At 53.9% G+C, this 17,262-nt stretch overlaps 1 protein-coding gene across 2 annotated transcripts; it reads left to right on the forward strand.

The window, feature by feature from the left end:
• The first annotated feature begins 5,031 nt into the window (after nucleotides 1–5,031).
• NKX2-2 (NK2 homeobox 2) lies at nucleotides 5,032–16,851 on the forward strand. 2 transcript variants are annotated; one of them, XM_058684737.1, is made up of 3 exons: nucleotides 5,032–5,159; nucleotides 13,735–14,430; nucleotides 15,385–16,851. In XM_058684737.1, the coding sequence occupies exons 2-3, from the start codon at nucleotides 14,172–14,174 to the stop codon at nucleotides 15,945–15,947; spliced, it is 822 nt and encodes a 273-aa protein (XP_058540720.1). In that variant the 5' UTR covers nucleotides 5,032–5,159; nucleotides 13,735–14,171; the 3' UTR covers nucleotides 15,948–16,851. The 2 variants fall into 2 exon arrangements, with proteins under 2 accessions (XP_058540720.1, XP_058540721.1); XM_058684738.1 differs by lacking the exon at nucleotides 5,032–5,159 and adding an exon at nucleotides 7,942–8,137.
• The last annotated feature ends 411 nt before the right edge of the window (nucleotides 16,852–17,262 follow it).

Genomic DNA, 17,262 nt, shown 5'->3' on the forward strand with positions numbered 1-17,262 from the left:
ATGAGTCCATGACGGGGCCCAAGGGAAAGGAAGCTCTTCTTTACAGAAAAAAAAATACCAGCAAGTACAGATGGGAGGAGTAATGGAATTCAAGCAATGGATGCCAAAAACCAGTGGTTGGAAGTTATTGGGGAATATGGTGACAAAGAATATCAGAACAATGCCAAAGTATTGCTTACCCCTCAGATTACTTACTAATCACTTACTAATTCACATGGTACAATTTGACAATCACCATCTTAACCAAGTAATCAAATTTAGCCTCACTAATGGAGGAATTTGCTTCCCAACAAACTGCAAAGTGACATACCACACATGTGATGCTCCCAATCCAGACTCTAGATCTAACATCCAGTTTATGGCTGTGCAGGACATAAAGAAGCAAGGGAAATGACACCAGGAAAACATAGTGCGGCAGGTCCAGAATGGGGGTGGTATTCTACAAATGGTCTGGGTTCTTTAAAACTTGACGCCAGAAAGAAGGGAAGGAAGGAAAATAACAAGGACTGTTGTAAATTAAGAGCATAAGGACATTGAGTTGCCTGGGTGGATTACTCAGTTAAGTGTCCAAATCTTGATTTCAATTCAGGTCATGATCTCATGGTTTGGGAGTTCAAGCCCCATGTCAGGCTCTGTACGGGCAGCGCAGAGCCTGCTTGGGATTCTCTCTCTCTCTCTCTCTCTCTCTCTCTGCCCCACTCCCCTTCTCTTTCTCTCTCAAAATTAAAAACAAAATCAAAGTATAATGATGTAAAAAATAAAAAATATATATAAAATGCAGTAACGCAGCATATAAACCTTGAGTAAGTCCTGGGTCTGGACAAAATCAATAGGCTATAAAGATACACTTTGTCATGGGTCAAATTTGAGCAAGTTATGGAACAACTGCTGACTTTCTGAAGCATGGCAATGGTGTTGTAATTATGTTGTAGAATGTGTGTTCTTAGGAGACATGTACAAAGTATTTGTGGGGAAGTATCACAATGTCTACAACCTTAATTCTAAATAGTTTAACAAAAATAAAATGTCTTTACTAGGGTGATAAAGTATCTGTGCCAAAATGTTAACAATTGTTGAATCCATGTAGAGGGTGAATAAATGTTCACTCTACTATTTTCAATATTTCTGTTTGAAAATACTCAGAAAAGGGTGGGGGTGAAAATCAGCTTTCAGAATTACTTGTCTTCCCCCATCTCCTCCAGCCCCTCCTAACTTCTAGCCTAGCACCTTCTACCCCTGATGGAAAAAAAAACGGATGAATTTGATATTTTTAAGCAGCTTTATTGACACATAATTTACATACCATACAATTTGCCCAATTAACTGTACAAGTCAATGGTTTTTAGTATATTCATAGAGTTGTGTGACCATCATCCCACAATCATTTTTAGAACATTTTCATTGCCCCAAAAAGAAACCTCCCATCCCTTAGCCATCACTTAGCCTCACCAGGGTCCCCAACTCTAGGCAACTACTAATCTAGTTTTTATCTCTAGATGCATCTGATTTTTGCTCCTTGAAGATTTGACACATGTTGCCAAATTCCCTGCCCACTGCTAATGCTTTAACAAAATGATCTGTGTCCAGCTGCGTTCACTCACCCAGGAGCTGCAGGAGATAAGAGGGAGCTCGTATCATTCTTGATCTTTGGGGGCCCAAGAGTGTCACAAGACCATGTCTTCTGTCTTCTGGCTCTGCTAAGGGGTGCACTGGAGGAAAAGAAGTGGGTGTGCTTTCAAATAAAGTGGACCATGAATCCATCTCAGATGAGCTCAGTTGACTCTTTCACTGGCCGAGGGCAGGTGGAAGGGTCATTGCCCATCTGTAGAGTCTCTACCATACCCCATTTGCATTCTGACATTATCTACAGATACTCTGAGCTTCCTGACAGCACCTTCTCCATGATCAGGCATGGTGGTCACTGACTTTCCTCCATCTCAGCTCTCACCTCCATGGAGCCACCCTGGCCACTATGCATGATGCCCAGGTGAAACACAAGCAAGGCACTGGCCTTCCTTGATTGGCTGGACTGCATAGTGGCCTAGGCAGCAGTGACAGGTAAGGAACTCTCTCGGCAAGAAGCATAGTAGAACTCTTCTTGAAATCATGCAATTATATACTAGCTGAATTCAAAGCAGTATAAAGTTTTGTTTGGGTTAATTTTATTTGTAAGTACAAAGAACTGCTCTCTCCCAGAGGGGTACAACACAAGCACCTTGCAGATGATGATACCTTTGGAGAACTTCATGGAGGAAGGTTTTTCCAGTGTTAAAAGTCAATGAATTTTGAGTCCATGGATAGAACAGAAATGTCTCTAAAGTAATAATAGTATAAAAGACTACGGAACTGGGGAGCCTGGGTGGCTCAGTCGGTTAAGCATCCAACTCTTGATTTCATCTCAGGTCATGATCTCACAGCCATGAGACCGAGCCCTGAATCAGGCTCCATGCTTAGCTCTCTCTTTCTCCCTCTGCCCCTCCCCTGCTCGTGAGCACATGCATGCTTTCTGTCTTTGTCTCTCTCTCTCCCTCTCAAAAAAAAAAAACAAAAACAAACAAACAAACAAAAAAACAAAACACTATGGAACTAAGAAATGCCACTGCATGAAATCTGTGTAGGTCTGAAGGTGTTTAGGTATATCAAGTTTAGCACCAGATTACTAAATAAGCCCAATAAGAAGACAAGTGAGTTGTACCTAAACAGTTGTATTTCATTTAAACCTTGCTCCCCACTGCATCTCTTTTATAATAGATTTTTATTAGCATTTACCTAGTCAATGCCCTGGTACATTTGCTATTTTTAACTAGGGTTTCCTAAATGGAGAGTGGTATGAAGACAGATTTGATGTACTCTTTGTCAACATCTCTCAGTTTTCCACCTGGAGACCACCACACACCGACGTTATAAGCTAGCTCTGGGCATCTCTGTTCACTGCATAGCAGGTGTCAGCAATATGGGCAGAAAAACACAGAAGCCTCTCTCCAGGGCATCTGCTAGACAAAGAGACCCATTCTCACAAGGGCTACAAATGTGAGGGTCTGCCTTCAAATCCCCTTGTCCAATTTTGGGCACAAAACACTATTTTCACCCAAAGAAGCTATTCATCAATGATCCCAGAGTTTACATTTGGAGGTGGTGTAAACCCAAAAATACGCTCTAGATTTGGGGGTTTAACTGTAAACAAAGATTACAGAAAAAATCCAAGAAAAAAGAATGAAATGCAGTAATAATTTTCCAAGATCACCAGCTCCGCAGGCTTGAGTGCAGCCTCAGATTTCTCTGAAGTAACTAAAGATTTCTGGGAACTCACTCTACCGCCCAGGAGAGCAGACTGGAGAGGCACTCTTTGTGCTTGGCACTTAAGATTAAGAGCTTCATTTTATAGCTCTTCTTTGCACCTGTTGAATGGGTTCCTCATCCCCACCCCCACCCCATATCCACTCTTCCCTTCTCTCCCACCCTCTTTCTACAGCATCATTTTTCCATCCTTAACCGCCATCTAAGGACCGTTATCCAGTGAACACAGACCCAGGATAACTTGTAATAGTCAAGTCAAATGCTTATGTTTTTCCCTGCAGTAGGGCAACATTTTTCATCTCTTATTTTCCTTGGCCAGATGGAAGATGTCATTCAGGGAACCCCAGGTGTTTTGAAGATGAAAAGGAAGGTAGGGGGCCTGACTCAGTGCTTATTAACCACAGAGAGAATTTGGTTCACTTCAAGAAATAGTAAAATAATGGCACGGGAGAGACAATGACTCTTAATGAATTCATAAGAGTAAAGTGTGAGGTGACCAGTCTGGGGACATGCAGTCCTGAGGCCTCCTTCCAGAGGAGAAAAAACAAAACAATTGTTTTCTATTACTACACAGTATTTACCTCCCTTTCCTAAAGCACACAGGGCAGCTCCAATTTCATGTCCAATGCCAGGATTGCCTCTGTCTGAGTGCCTTGGCTCCATTTAATTTAAATAAGGTGGGTGACATCTGACACTGGAGTCCACAGTCAGGTTTGAGGTAAGACTAATCTCAGTTGCTCCCTCAGCCAGGTGGACTGTTCCAATTGCATCTCTGCCCCCTTCAAAAAACCCCCTCCCTCAGGAGTCAGGGAGCTCCCATCCTCAAATCTCACAGGGCCGAAAATCTTCAGCTTTCAAATGCCACCTTTCCTGTTCAGACCAAAGTCCCATGGAACGTATCCACCGCCTGGAAAATGAAACAGCCTCCCAGGCCCTCTGAGAAGAAAGAAAAAAAAAAAAAAAAGAAAGAAAAGAAACAGAAAAACTACAGAAATAAATCCCAGAGGCTGTCTCTAATCCTGGACAGGTGGCACCTTGGCACGGGTGCACTGAAATCACTTTCTTCCTAGGCCGCAGAGAGCTGAACCCCTTTCCCAGAAAGACCAACACCCCTCAATCTGGAGGGAGTAAGCGTCCTGGGGGCGGAGCCTATAGCCCGGGGCGAGAGGTCTGTGACCTCCCGAGAAGTCGTGCTATCTGCCTTGGGTCGGCGTATCTAATGTAAACGCTGTTTCACACATAAATAACGTGCCACATCTGGCCCTTCGGTTTTATGGCGTCTTAGCGACCGAGCAATTTATAGATGGCGACCTTGTTAACCAGCAGCCCCGGCTCTAGGCTGCAGGGTCCAAGGCACGGTTGCGACCGAGGAGGGGCGAAGAAGAGGAGATATCTGGGGTCCCAATCTCCAGCTCAGAGGGACGCTAGGGAGAGGGCACCTACCCGCTTGTTTGAGGGGGTCGGGGCCGAGGCAAAGTGGCAGCTCCCTCCCCCCCGAAGCCCGCCATGTGGCAGCTGAAAGAGCCATCGAAGCCCAAGTGTGTTTGCGCTCATACCCAATTTATTACCGCTGAACATATGGCCAATATTTTGACTCACGTCAGTCGGGCAAGGAAAACAAACAGAGCGCGCGCGGCGCTGGGGAGCGGCCCCCTCCGCGGAGGCTGCGCGGCTGCCGCGGGGCCCGGAGTCGGGAGGGTGGGGCCGCCGGGCCGGGAGCCGGAGCCGGGAGGGGGGGCGCTCTCCGGCCGGCCGCGCAGCGCCACTGCCCGAGTGCCCGCCACTCCGCAGCTTGGGATAAAGAGCGGCCGGGGACCTGCGCGCTGGTGGAGCCCTGGTTCCAGCGGTCGGCCGCGCTCCAGGTGAGCCTCCTGCTCGCATGCGGGGCGGGCGTACTGGGGGCGCGAGGAACCCGGCGGAGCCCGAGAGCCGCAGTGGAGTCGGCGTCGCCCCTCGCGGTCAGGCGCGGGCCTCCGCTGCCGCCGGGGAACGGAACGAGCTCCGGGCGCTGTCTCTGCGGCGGGCCAAGGGAGAGGGGTCTTGGGGCACTGCCGTCCGGCCAGGCTGTGCCAGGCTTTGAGTCCTCCGCGCACCCTCTGGAGCGCCCCTCCCATTTGCGGCGCCCGACTGGGCTCTGTCCCCAAGCCTTGGAGTCCGGAAGCAGCAGGTGGGCAAGTGCAGGGCGTCCGAAGTCATCAGCGGACTCCGCTGGTCTAGGGGGGCGGAGGCACTCGGGGAGGGGCCGGTCCCTCCCGTCGCGCCCCCAGACGGTAAAAGTTTTACCTGCAGCCTAGGCCAAGTGCTCCTGACGCCGTGCGCTTTCCCGCGGAGCCGCTGAAACGGGACTGCCCGGTGGGGCTGGGCAGGTGCGCGGCCGGGAGGAGGGGAGGTGGAGGGCCGCGGCGGTGTTGCAAGCCCCGCCCGGGAGGGCGCGCGGTGGGGGAGGGGCGCCCGAGGTTGGGGGTGGGGGGTCCGAGTAGGTGGAGGGCTAGATAAAGACGCGCCTTGAAATGCTGCGCGGCTGTAGTCGCGGCGCCGGGAGTGGGAGGCGGAGCGGGCGCTCCGGGCGCCTCGCCAGCCCCCTCCCCACTGCCGGGTGCCGGATGCTCCGGGGCTGCCCTGGCCGCGGTAAGGGAGGGCGCGCCTCTGCACCCACCTCCGCCCGGTGAGTCTCCTGCTGTGAGCAGTGGGTGGTCGGGACTGGGGGTTAAGGCGGAGGCAGAAGTCCCGAAGGTAATTTGGAGGTGGCGCCTAGTAGAGAAAGGGGTTCTCCGGCGGAACCGGGCCGCAAGGTAGCAGAAGGAGGGTAAGTGGCGGGAGTCGCAGGCAGGAAGGCCCAGCGCGGGGGCGCGAGCCGTGGTAGGGGGGGAAGAGGAGGCGGCCTGAGCTTGGACTTTGAGGGGGCGAGTGTCTCCCGGGCCTCGCCGGGCACCAGACAGTTCTCGTTTGCGTCAGTAGAGATCGCCAGAGGATCAGAAATGAGCCTCTGTGGGGTCTGCTGAGGTCCTGGTCTCCCAGGGGCGCCCCCTCAGCTCCAACCCTTTCCCCCAGCCACACACAAACACCGCAAGGAGCAAGGGGCCCTTTGGTGCGCCTCTAGCGCCTGCTCCGCGCTGGTGGTGCCGGGGGGGGGGGGGGGTGAAAAGGGGGTGTTGCGTCTGGAGGAGGGTCGCAGACCTCTGATCCTCAGATTTTAGACCTGAGAGGGAGATCCCCAGGACCCCTTCCCTCCAGTGCCCTCGCAGATCGGTTCCTCGTCCTGCCTGGCCCTAGCCTGTTTCAGCGCAGGCTGAGAGCATGGCTTCCCTGCGCCGGCAATGACTACATTGCACATCAGCCCGCCCGACCCAGCGTTGGGTGTTGAATACTAACCCATTAGAAGAGGCCGCTTGTTTTTCCAAGTCTTGTGGTAATGATTTTGTCACGTGCTAAGAAGTATATTCAGATAAGAACGTGCTTTCAGCGTCGTGTTTCTTTGAGAAACCCAAATCTCCTGCATTAAAATCGCCCTTATCGGGGGGGAAGGTCGGGCTTGGCTGGACGAACGTTCCTGAAGGCAACACTGACGCTGTGTAATCTCATTGTAACATATTTAATCATCAGAGCAGCGCGAACGAATAAAGCAAAGGGGTTCGCCCCGGGGGGACGTGGCGTTTGGTTCCCCAATAAACCAGCGACAATGGATTGGCTGGGACAGGCTCATTTGGCCCAAGGGGGGGCTTAGAGCTGCGTTTTTAAAGAAAATATTGGAGGGAGGCCGGTTCCATTTTGTAGCGTGCCCCGAGCCACATTTCGTGTTCAATTTAACATCCATGAAAGTTAAACGGCTTTTCTCGCCTTTTATTTTATTGGATGCATTTTCAAAGATGTCATTAAAGTGCATTTATCAAAGTCCTAACATATGTCCTCGGGGTTTTACGCCCACACAATGAGGCTGATTAATAGAGAAATCCTAATTTCTATTACAATTTATGTCCTCGGGAGATAGTTGCCTTTCTTTCTTTCTTTCTTTCTTTCTTTCTTTCTTTCTTTCTTTCTTTCTTTCTTTCTTTCTTTCTTTCTTTCTTTCATTCATTCTTTCTTTCCTATTTGAGGCAGATAATTGGGAAGTGTTGTGTATTTCACCTTGAAAAAAAGACTAGGGGAAGATAGTTCACTAAGATGCCTGCTAGCTGCCCCCACAATTAATTGCAGGGGAAATCCAAGCTCTAGGTGCCAAGATCAGGTCTTCTTTCCACGTTTCTCAGAGCGGCTACTAAGTGGGGGGAGGGGCTTTTTCCCAGACACAGAATCTGAGCTCCTTCTCTGGGCCTGGAAAACTTATCTGTCCAAGAAGTCACCTTCTTGGTGACTTGGAAGGATTGTCCTTCTGGGTCAATTTTAAGAGTTAACATAGTATTAACCAAAGAAAGAAAAAACTCACCTTATGCTTGAACCCAAAGGGGACTGAAATTTTCTTTCCCTTCTCATTAGCCCCCACTTTCTGGCCATCTGGTCCAATGGTTGTGGGTCTCTCCTGCCAGAGATTTGCCCCTGTGGTGGCCTGGCCTCCTCAGAAAGTTGTACTCTGACTGGGCTTTAGGCCTCCCCAACACAGGCTGCAAGGACTCACTTTCCTTCTCCCAGGAGCAGAAAGCAATGCCAGTTGGTGCTTGAACCCACCAGAGAAAAGCCTGACTTTCAGTTTTCTGGTTAGGAAACGTCTCTGCTTGGGGTGGTACCCTGGGCCACACACCTCGACTTCTTTCATGGGGAGGCCAGAGCTCACACCTTGCTTCCTGCAACCCCGACCTGATATCCAAGCCGCCATCGGGCCGTTTGGGAGGTGTGCATCTTAAAGGTGAGCGTCTTTATCTCCCGGCTCAGGGACTAGACTGGGCGACATTTTCCTTCCCCCACTGATTTCGAGTGCACGCCACGCTCCGAGTCTCCAACCCGCGATAAAATAAACCTTCCCCTTCCGACAAAACCTTTGTGTGCGCGCCTCTAATCCTCGCCAGAGCAGGAAGGTGCAACGCGCTTTGTTTCGGGAGTGAAGACAAGCGCTTGCACCTTGGCGCTAACCAGACAATAAATTAATCCACTTGAAGGTTGTTATCCGAGATGGGATGTGCGGGGAACTGAGAGCTCAGCCACATACTGTACCAGGGAAGGAGTTTCTTTTCAACCTCTTTCACTCCAAAAAGGAAGAAGAAAAAGAATGAAATCAAACAAATCAGTGTTTCCAAATAAAGGGGAAAGACCTTGTATTTTTAATGACTGGAGGCGATTTGTGGGTAGGGAGGGTGAGGGGTGCCACCTAGGGCTGCGGAAGCTTTGGACTCCTCAAGGCCACCCCTCTTTAGAACTGACCCACAAGGTGCTCCCCAGGACTTTTTCTGCCCTAAACTCCCCTGGAGGACGCACGTAAGCTGCAAGTTTTCACCGGCCTGAAAGGGGAAGGATGTGAGCAGAGCGGGCTCCCAAGAGGCTCTAAAGCCCAGAACGGAGATGGAGAGGTGTGGGGGCGGGGCCGAATGCCATCCCAGCACGCCCACTCCATCAACGGGCACACCTAGCCGGGCTCTCAGGCGTGGGTGTACCCAGGCCTCTCCTCACTTTCCACAAGTATCTTCCTTTCTTGCCTGGTTTCCTGCGTTTTGGACTTCACCCCTCCCCCAGCCGGAGGGACGGTAAAGCTGCGTTGTGGGGCAAATGAGAAGCTGGGACGCAGGGCGCACCAGGGCCGTCCACATGCTCCGGAGCTCAGAAAAGGCGCTCGTGTTTGAGCTACCTGGGAAAGTAAACAGGTAAACACTGGGCCGACTTGGAGGGCCACTTGTCCTGGAGTGGGGCCACTTAGCCTGTGTACATTCACCTCCCCTCCTGGGCCTCCCGCGATTGTTTAGCTCCCCAAGCCGCCCTCTCCAGCCGCCTGCGCTTCATCCCTCCGGAACCCAGAGCGGCAGAGGGAAGCTTAGCCGCCTGAGAAACCTCCCAAAGGAGGTTCCGTCTGGCCTCTAGGGAAAAAGATTCCTTTGTCCCTCTCCCCCACCTGCCCTGGGGAGGGGGGGTGGCTGCGCCTCCCTTTGTACCCATACTAAATGCCAGAAGAAGGAATACAGACTTCTGAGATTTCTAGAGCACCTGGAACCCCAACGCTGAGGATGAACACCAGGGACAAGGACTTCTAGCTGCCCTGATAACCCTGGCAAGGGGTGCTAGTTGGTGCTGCACACCAAAGACACCCAAACTATCTCAGGCCTAGAACATGCTAAGATCAAACTTCCAGCACCCATCTCAACTTCTTCCCCAAGTTTGCAGCCGCAGAAGGCCCCTAGCAGAGCGCTCACCAGTCCTTCACCGCCAGCAGAGCTTAAAGCCCCAACCCAAATGTGGTGGAACCAGGACAGTGTCTTCTCCTGGCTGCAAGATGGAACCTGGAGAGAATTTATTAAAGTACCCAGTTGGGGAGACTAGAGCACATCCAAGTACAGCTGAAAATGGTGCCAGGCGACATGCATTGTTTAGAACTGACAGGGTGTGGGTAGTGGGGATATTAATAAAGGATTCTAGAGATGGGACAGGGGTGTGGAGCTGGGTCTTCAGCTTGCTGGGCGCATGGGATCTCCCTGGACACGAGATCTCGGGCTGGAAAAGGCTGGGCAAGGCCAGGCTGGGGTGCTCCCAGAGAGACCTCTTGAGGAGTCCTTGGAATGCAATCACCTGTTTAATTTGTGTGGAAAGGTGCGTTTGGTGCTGGGCCCCGGCTCTTCCCTGCTGCACGAAATCGGGGAGAACTTGGAGCGTGCTTTGGCACAGGACTTGCCCCGGGCAGCCAGCTGGTCCGGCGCCGGCCTCCCAGCGTCCGCAGGCCACTCCTGGGGGACTTGCATTTTATGATCTTCCTCTAACAAGCAGAGTTTCTCCCCTTCAATTATGAGCCTCCCAGCGGTCTCCCTGCGCCTTTTCAATTGCAAATGTCAGCGCTCTGGAAGCGGACGCGGGAACCACACGGGCGACGAAGCGATGGGGAAAATGGACTCGCGAGGTCCCAGGAGAGAGACCCTGAGCGCAGAGGCTCCGGCTCCGCGGGGAGCGGAGCACGGCTGCTGGAGGCGAGGCGGAGGTTCCCGAGACCAAGGGAAGGAAAAATGCGAGTCCGAGCTGGGGTGAACGTGGAGGAGGAAGCTGATATCCAGCCACTGGCCTGTGCTGGCAGGAAAAGTGTGGCCCCGCCAGTGCTCCTGGAAGGGAACCCTGTGACTTGAAGTGTGGAAGTTCTCTGGCTAGTGGAGACCAAGGGAGCAGTAACGGTTGGGGAGCTCGACCTTCCAGAATTGAGCTAGGGGTCTCCTTCTCCAGGCCCCATTGTCAGCACTCCCTCTCCATGATGAATTCCCAGGAGCCTGGATTCCGGTGGGAAAATAGTGGTCTCTCAGGTGCTTGGCCTACCGTGGAGGCTCCCAGGGAGAAGGGAGGGGCCCAGACAAATGAGGGCAGGATGATTACATCTTGGGAGAAAGGCCCTCTAAGTTGGAGGAAGGGAGGGAGACTTTGGGAATGGAACTAGGTGGTTCCAAGGTGAGGAAATGAGCGAACTCTGAGAGGGAGCCTGGAGGTGACACCCCCCCCCCCCAAGATGGCTCTGAGGATGTGCAAAAAGGGACACTTCTTGCCAAAAGACCATTTTTCACCTAACCCAAGAATTGATTGACCTGGCCCAATCAGACTCATTTCTGGCCCTTCCCCATCCCTGGAGACTGCTCTAGTCCCCAAGACACCCCCCTCCTTGGGAGAGAGGAGCAAGGGGAGGAACCACAGGAGGGTATTTTCTGCAATGCTCTCGTTGAGGAACTTTCTCTGGCCAGTTATTTATTTAGCAGTGGACTAACAATGGCTAGGGGCAGGCCCAGCCTGCCTCTGTTTCCAAACTCAGCCCGCCTGCCTCCCCCCACCCCCCAACTCCTGGAGAACCAACTTCCTCGCTCCGACAGGACAGGGCAGAGAGCTCCCACGTGAAAGGGGGGAGGGGGAGGCAATGGGGAGAGAGGCTGGGAAAGACAGAGACTGGAGAGACAGAAGAAAAAAGCACGAAAAGTAAGGGGTTCGAGGAACACGATTCAAACCAGTTTCTAATTCTTGCAGGGAAAAAAAGAGGAAGGAGGGGGAGAAAGGAGAAAAGAAGAAGTAGGAGGAGAAAGAGAGGAATGGGGAGCGTCGACATGAAGGGGTTTCCTTAATATTGTGGACGGATTCAGAAATGAATGAAGAGATAGTCCATTGAAAAGGGTTGAACGCCATGACAACTAGGAACAGCCTTAGATTTATTCCAAACAGTTAGGACACGTTGAAAGAGAGCGTCAATCATGTATTATTTCGCCACTGAAATAAATGCAAAAACCGAGCCGGGACAAAGGCTTCCAACGGGAGCGGGACATTTGTCTACATTTCGCTCATTGTCCGCAGCTTAGCAATCGGTTTGTATTTGTGTTTGCCCGGGTCCGACCACCCAGGACGCGCCGACGAGGGGCTCGCTCTAACCTGGGCCATTGTCACCCACGTCACATACTGGGGGCGAGGCAGCCAGGGCTGCAGAAAGCCGCCGAACGGCTCGAGGAGAGCCGCCCTCGCCGGTCGCTGGCAACCCGGGGGCGACAGGGGCTAGGCGGCCGCCGCAGCTGAGCGTGGAGCAGACGGGGCGTCCGCGCGTTCCGCTCCGCGCCGTGGGGCTAAGGGCAGAGGGGAAGGCGAGACCCAGAGCTCCGCGCGCGGCCCTTTCTGTTCCTTCCCACCCCACCCCCACCCCCGGGCAAAGCACCTTCAAGACGCATTTCTGGGACGGACAGGAGCCTCAGGTAGCAAACCTTACCCCTCAACTGCTCCCTCCCCGACAAAAAAAAAAAAAAAAAAAAACTGGAAAGAGGGGCGGGCAGTACTGCTTTGACTTCTCTTCCCCAGCGCCCCAGAGAAGGTGCTGCCCTAGGAAAGTTCAGTTCCCAGGCTGGCGAAAGGTTGGAAACTTCACACAAACCTAATGCCCGCTGGGAGCCTGGAGCTAGTACTCCCATTGCGCTCCTGGGGTGACTAAAAGGAGACGAAATTTAAGGACTTGCTTGAGAGAAGAAAACTCCGAAGAAAACACAGCACCATCCGCCTACCCTGCGACCCCCTCCCCCGTGGCTTTCGGGGTCCTCACCCGGGCTGGATACAGCGCCCCTGTCTCTCCACTCCTCCCCTCTCCCTTCCTAACGCTCCACCTCTGCTGGAGGCTGGAGAGGGAGGGGGCTGGAAGGTCGAGGCATAATAATGGGCAAGAAGGGCTCGGGGCCGTCTGCCCTTTCCTCTGCCAGGAGACTGCGGCCCGCGGAGCCCAGAGGCGGCGGGGCAGGGGACAGAACCCAGCCCAAGTTCGAGTTCCCTACCCCCCACCCGCCCCTCCCTGGGCCGCCCGCAAAGCAGCGAGTGAACTGCGCAGTCCTCCCGGGCCGCTTAGAAAAGGAAGGGGGTTGGGGAGAGAGAGGCGGAGTGAAGGAAATAAATAAGTCTTTAGCAAATAAAGGGTGGCTGGAGGGGGGTGGGGTCGTTTGGTGGTGGCTCCGGCCGGCCCCAAGCCGATCCCTCTCCTGGGTTTCGGGCTCTTTCGGCGTTAACTAGAATCAATTACTTGCCTTGTCATTTCTAGTGCTCATCCTTAAGCCTCAACCAAAATATTGACCTAGGAGGCTTACAGAAGTTGGGCTCTTGCCATTTGAACCGGATCTTGTTTAGGGAACCACCAGCGATGAGGAGGAGAGATTTCCGCGGCTCAGCCTTCGCCCCCTCCCCCTTTTCCAAAGGCACCACAAATCGCCAATTTTCTGGCTTGCTGGGGGCGGGCGCACGGGGGCGGGGAGGTAGGAACCGGTGAATGTTAAGATTGGTTTTTTGGGTTTTGGGGTTTTTTTGTTTTTGTTTTTGTTTTTTTTGCTTTGTTTTTTGTTTTTGTTTGTGTGTGTGTGTGTGTGTGTGGGTTTTTTTTGTTTGTTTGTTTTTTTGCTCCTCTCGGTTTCTGTTTTGTTTTCTCCTCCTCCTCCGCTTTTTTAAAGATGCAATTTGTTAAAACGGCCTTTTCAAGTGTGTGGACTCGCGAGCGACGCGGTGGTCCTTTGTATGTAAATACTGGGTAAAAAAGGCTCGCCCCGTCTTTGCAATTAATTGACACGTTACACCTCTCATCTTGCTCTAGAGGGCCGTTGGCTGGGAGCGCGGAGCTCCCCAAAACCCACAATTTCACATCTGCAAATACTGTCTTCATCCACTTGACTTCCAAGACCCGCCCACACGTGTCCAACCTTTGCGTTTTAACGTCTCCCCCCCCTTTTTTTTCCACCCTTCTCTCGCTCCCTCTCTGGCTCCCCCTCCCTCCCTCTCTTTCCCTCCCTCTCTTTCTCCCCCTCTTCTCCCCCCTCTCCCCAGGTTCGTGAGTGGAGCCCAGCCTTATATGGACTGATCGCTCGGGCAATGGCCCATTTTTTCCTCGCCACCAGCCGCCACCGCGCGCCGAGCGGCCGCCGGAGCCCGAGCTGACGCCTCCTTGGCACCCCTCCTGGAGTTACAAACTAGGGCCCGGCCCGCAGCGCTCGGCGCACTGGCCGCCCAGTCCCCGCGTCCATTTCAGCGTGGTTTCAGAGAAGACACAGGCGTTGCTTTTGGCCTTTTTTTCTCCCCTACCCTTCCTTATAGTTTCTTTCGCTTTTTTAAAATAATAATTATCTCAATAATTAAAGCCCACCCCCTCCTCCCCTCCCCCTATCCCTCCCCCCCCATACCCCCTCCCTGCCCCAACTGGGGAGCGCCACGAATTGACCAAGTGAAGCTACAACTTTGCTGCATAAATTGCGGGGTCCTGAGCCATGTCGCTGACCAACACAAAGACGGGGTTTTCGGTCAAGGACATCTTGGACCTGCCGGACACCAACGATGAGGAGGGCTCGGTGGCCGAAGGGCCAGAGGAGGAGAGCGAGGGGCCGGAGCCCGCCAAGAGGGCCGGGCCGCTGGGGCAGGGCACCCTGGACACGGTGCAGAGCCTGCCCCTGAAGAACCCCTTCTACGACAGCAGCGACAACCCATATACGCGCTGGCTGGCCAGCACCGAGGGCCTCCAGTACTCCCGTAAGTAGCGAAACTTGGCCGCTGCGGCCGTAGCGCCTCTCTTCCCGTGGCTGAAGCTCGGGATGGACACTGGGGGAGAAAGGGGAAGGAGCCATCTAAACTCAGACCCCTCGCCCTGCTCCTCTGGAAAGATTTTTAACACTTGTTAATGATGCCCTAGCTCTTTCCCCCTTTTCAACCTCCTCCCCCCGCCCCCATCCCCGTACCGGAAAAAGACTTGGTCTCGGATGTTTTTTTCAAAGCAAGAAATTGGGGAAATGAGGGGGAGGGGAGGGGAATACCTCCCAAGGGCTGGTTACAGAAGTCAACCCAGGACTGATGGCTCCGGTCGGAACCCTCCCCCCCACTCCCCCCATCCCCACAGCCAGGAGAGACTGGCCTGGAGCACTGGAGCGAGCCAGCGAGCCTCGGGGTACGGGTAGAGGGTGGGGGAGGCTCCCGGTAGCTCGTGTATAAATAGCTCACCCTGCCCCCTTGCAAGATCATAGAGGACGCTTTGTGCGGTGCGGAGGGTGTCCAGAAAGTCCGAAAGCAAAAACGAAAGCCCCCAAAAACCTTCCTTAAATGGCCGAGCCGATCAATGCCGGGATTGTGGGGGTTTTCTTTTAAAAATCTACCCACGTTCCTCCGGAGAGGAAACTGCTTAAGGGGGCCGGAGCCCTTAACCCGCAAAGATCTTCTCCGCGCGCCACTCCCCCCAAATACGCACCCACACTGTGAGAACCCCTAGAAACGCGAGTCTGGAGCCCCCCACTCAAGTCGCTTTTCCTCTTTCCCCTGGGGGAAGCCAACGGTTTTGTCGTGCAGGGATCAGGGCGGGGGTCAAGGCGAAGGCAGTACGGCCAGGCTTCGCGGCGCCGAGGGCCGAGGGCGCACGGAGGATCCCGGGCGCTCAGGGTCTGGCTGTGCCGGCGCGCGGCCTCCAGGCGCCTGACGCGCTTCTCTCTCCCCCAGTGCATGGGCTGGCGGCCGGCGCGGCGCCCCAGGACTCAAGCTCCAAGTCCCCGGAGCCCTCGGCCGACGAGTCACCGGACAATGACAAGGAGACCCCGGGCGGCGGGGGGGACGCGGGCAAGAAGCGGAAGCGGCGGGTGCTCTTCTCCAAGGCGCAGACCTATGAGCTGGAACGGCGCTTCCGGCAGCAGCGGTACCTGTCGGCGCCCGAGCGCGAGCACCTGGCCAGCCTCATCCGCCTCACGCCCACGCAGGTCAAGATCTGGTTCCAGAACCACCGCTACAAGATGAAGCGCGCCCGGGCGGAGAAAGGTATGGAGGTGACACCCCTACCCTCGCCGCGCCGGGTGGCCGTGCCTGTTTTGGTCAGGGACGGCAAACCGTGCCACGCGCTCAAAGCCCAGGACCTGGCAGCCGCCACCTTCCAGGCGGGCATCCCCTTTTCGGCCTACAGCGCGCAGTCTCTGCAGCACATGCAGTACAACGCCCAGTACAGCTCGGCCAGCACCCCCCAGTACCCGACAGCACACCCCCTTGTCCAGGCCCAGCAGTGGACTTGGTGAGCGCCGCCCCTCCGAGACTCGCGGCCCTAGGCCCAGGCCCCACCCCGGCGGCGGCGGCGAGGAGGACTCGGTCCTTACGGTGGTTATTATTATTATTATTATAACTATTATTTTGGAGTCGAGCTGACTCTTGGCTCCGTTGGGGAGGCGCCGGGAGGTTGCCTGAGACTCTCTGGAGTGGCAGATTCCATCCACGCAGCTCTGCCCCATCCCTCTCTCTTTCGGAACCTTTGGAGAGGGCTGAACTCTAAGCCGTGTTTACAGAATGTTTGCGCAGCTTCGCTTCTTTGCCTCCCCCGGGGGGGGGGGGGGAACCAAATCGTCCCAGCGATAGCGTCCTCACTTGAGAACGAGAAAAAGACCAACACATCCCCCTCCCCGCTTTTGTGAATTTTGTAAAATATGTTTGTGTGAGTAGCGATATTGTCAGCCGTCTTCTTCTAAAGCAAGTGGAGAACACTTTAAAAATATAGAGAATTTTTTCCTCCTTTTTTTTTTATAAGAAAATGCTAAATATTTATGGCCATGTAAACGTTCTCACAACTGGTGGCAGATTTCGCTTTTCGTTGTAAATATCGGTGGTGAGTGTTGCCAAAATGATCTTCAGTGCGGGCCTGTTCTCCCTCGGGGCCCATCTCCTTTCTTTGTGGTTTGTTTTTGGTTTGCTTCTGTTTGGTTACTCCTGCTTTCTTTTCTTTTTATATTTTGTTCAGTGCAAACATTTCTCAAATATGAAAAAGAAAAAAATGTGTAGGCGAGAAGCCCCCTGCCCCATCTCCGGGTCCTGAGCCCCGGAACTTGGAGCTCAGCGGTTCCGTGCGGTTCCCCAAGAGCGCCGGGCGCTGAAAGCTTTCGATTTTTTAAATAAGAATTTTAATAAAAATCCTGTGTTTAAAAAAACCAAGCCCGGCCCTCCCGTTTGTCTTACTTTGTCGCCCTGCGCCGGGCCTGAGGCCTCATCCACGCTTCCCCTCGGGGCAGGGAACCGGGGACTCCCAGGGCGCTGGAAAGGCTAGCGAAACAGGCCTCGCCCGGGCGGGCTGGCCAACCCCCGCGCCTCGGATCCCGGGCTGGGGCGGGAGCGCTTGGCCTTGGGTCTTCGAGCTGTCGACCCGAAGCCCGAGGTCGCCTGCCCTCTCCCGGGCCTCTAGCGCCTCCTGAATCGGGGACCGCAGCGTCCTGGCTTCGGGAGGATAACTGACTTTGGAAAACGCCATAGCGAAGGGAGCAAGCCCCCCTCGCTCGCCCAAATCTACGAGTGGCTCCTTCAGCCTGAGAAGCTGTTGAAGCCACTACACTCGATGACTTTCACTTT

This window comes from Neofelis nebulosa, chromosome 9 (genome assembly GCF_028018385.1).
Source record: "Neofelis nebulosa isolate mNeoNeb1 chromosome 9, mNeoNeb1.pri, whole genome shotgun sequence".
NCBI classification, from domain to species: Eukaryota; Metazoa; Chordata; class Mammalia; order Carnivora; family Felidae; genus Neofelis; species Neofelis nebulosa.

Coding starts and splice junctions, on each gene's coding strand:
- NKX2-2 (XM_058684737.1), top strand. CDS start 14,172: ATGTCGCTGACCAACACAAAGACGGGGTTTTCGGTCAAGGACATCTTG. Junction 14,431..15,384: donor CGAGGGCCTCCAGTACTCCC/GTAAGTAGCGAA, acceptor TCTCTCCCCCAG/TGCATGGGCTGGCGGCCGGC.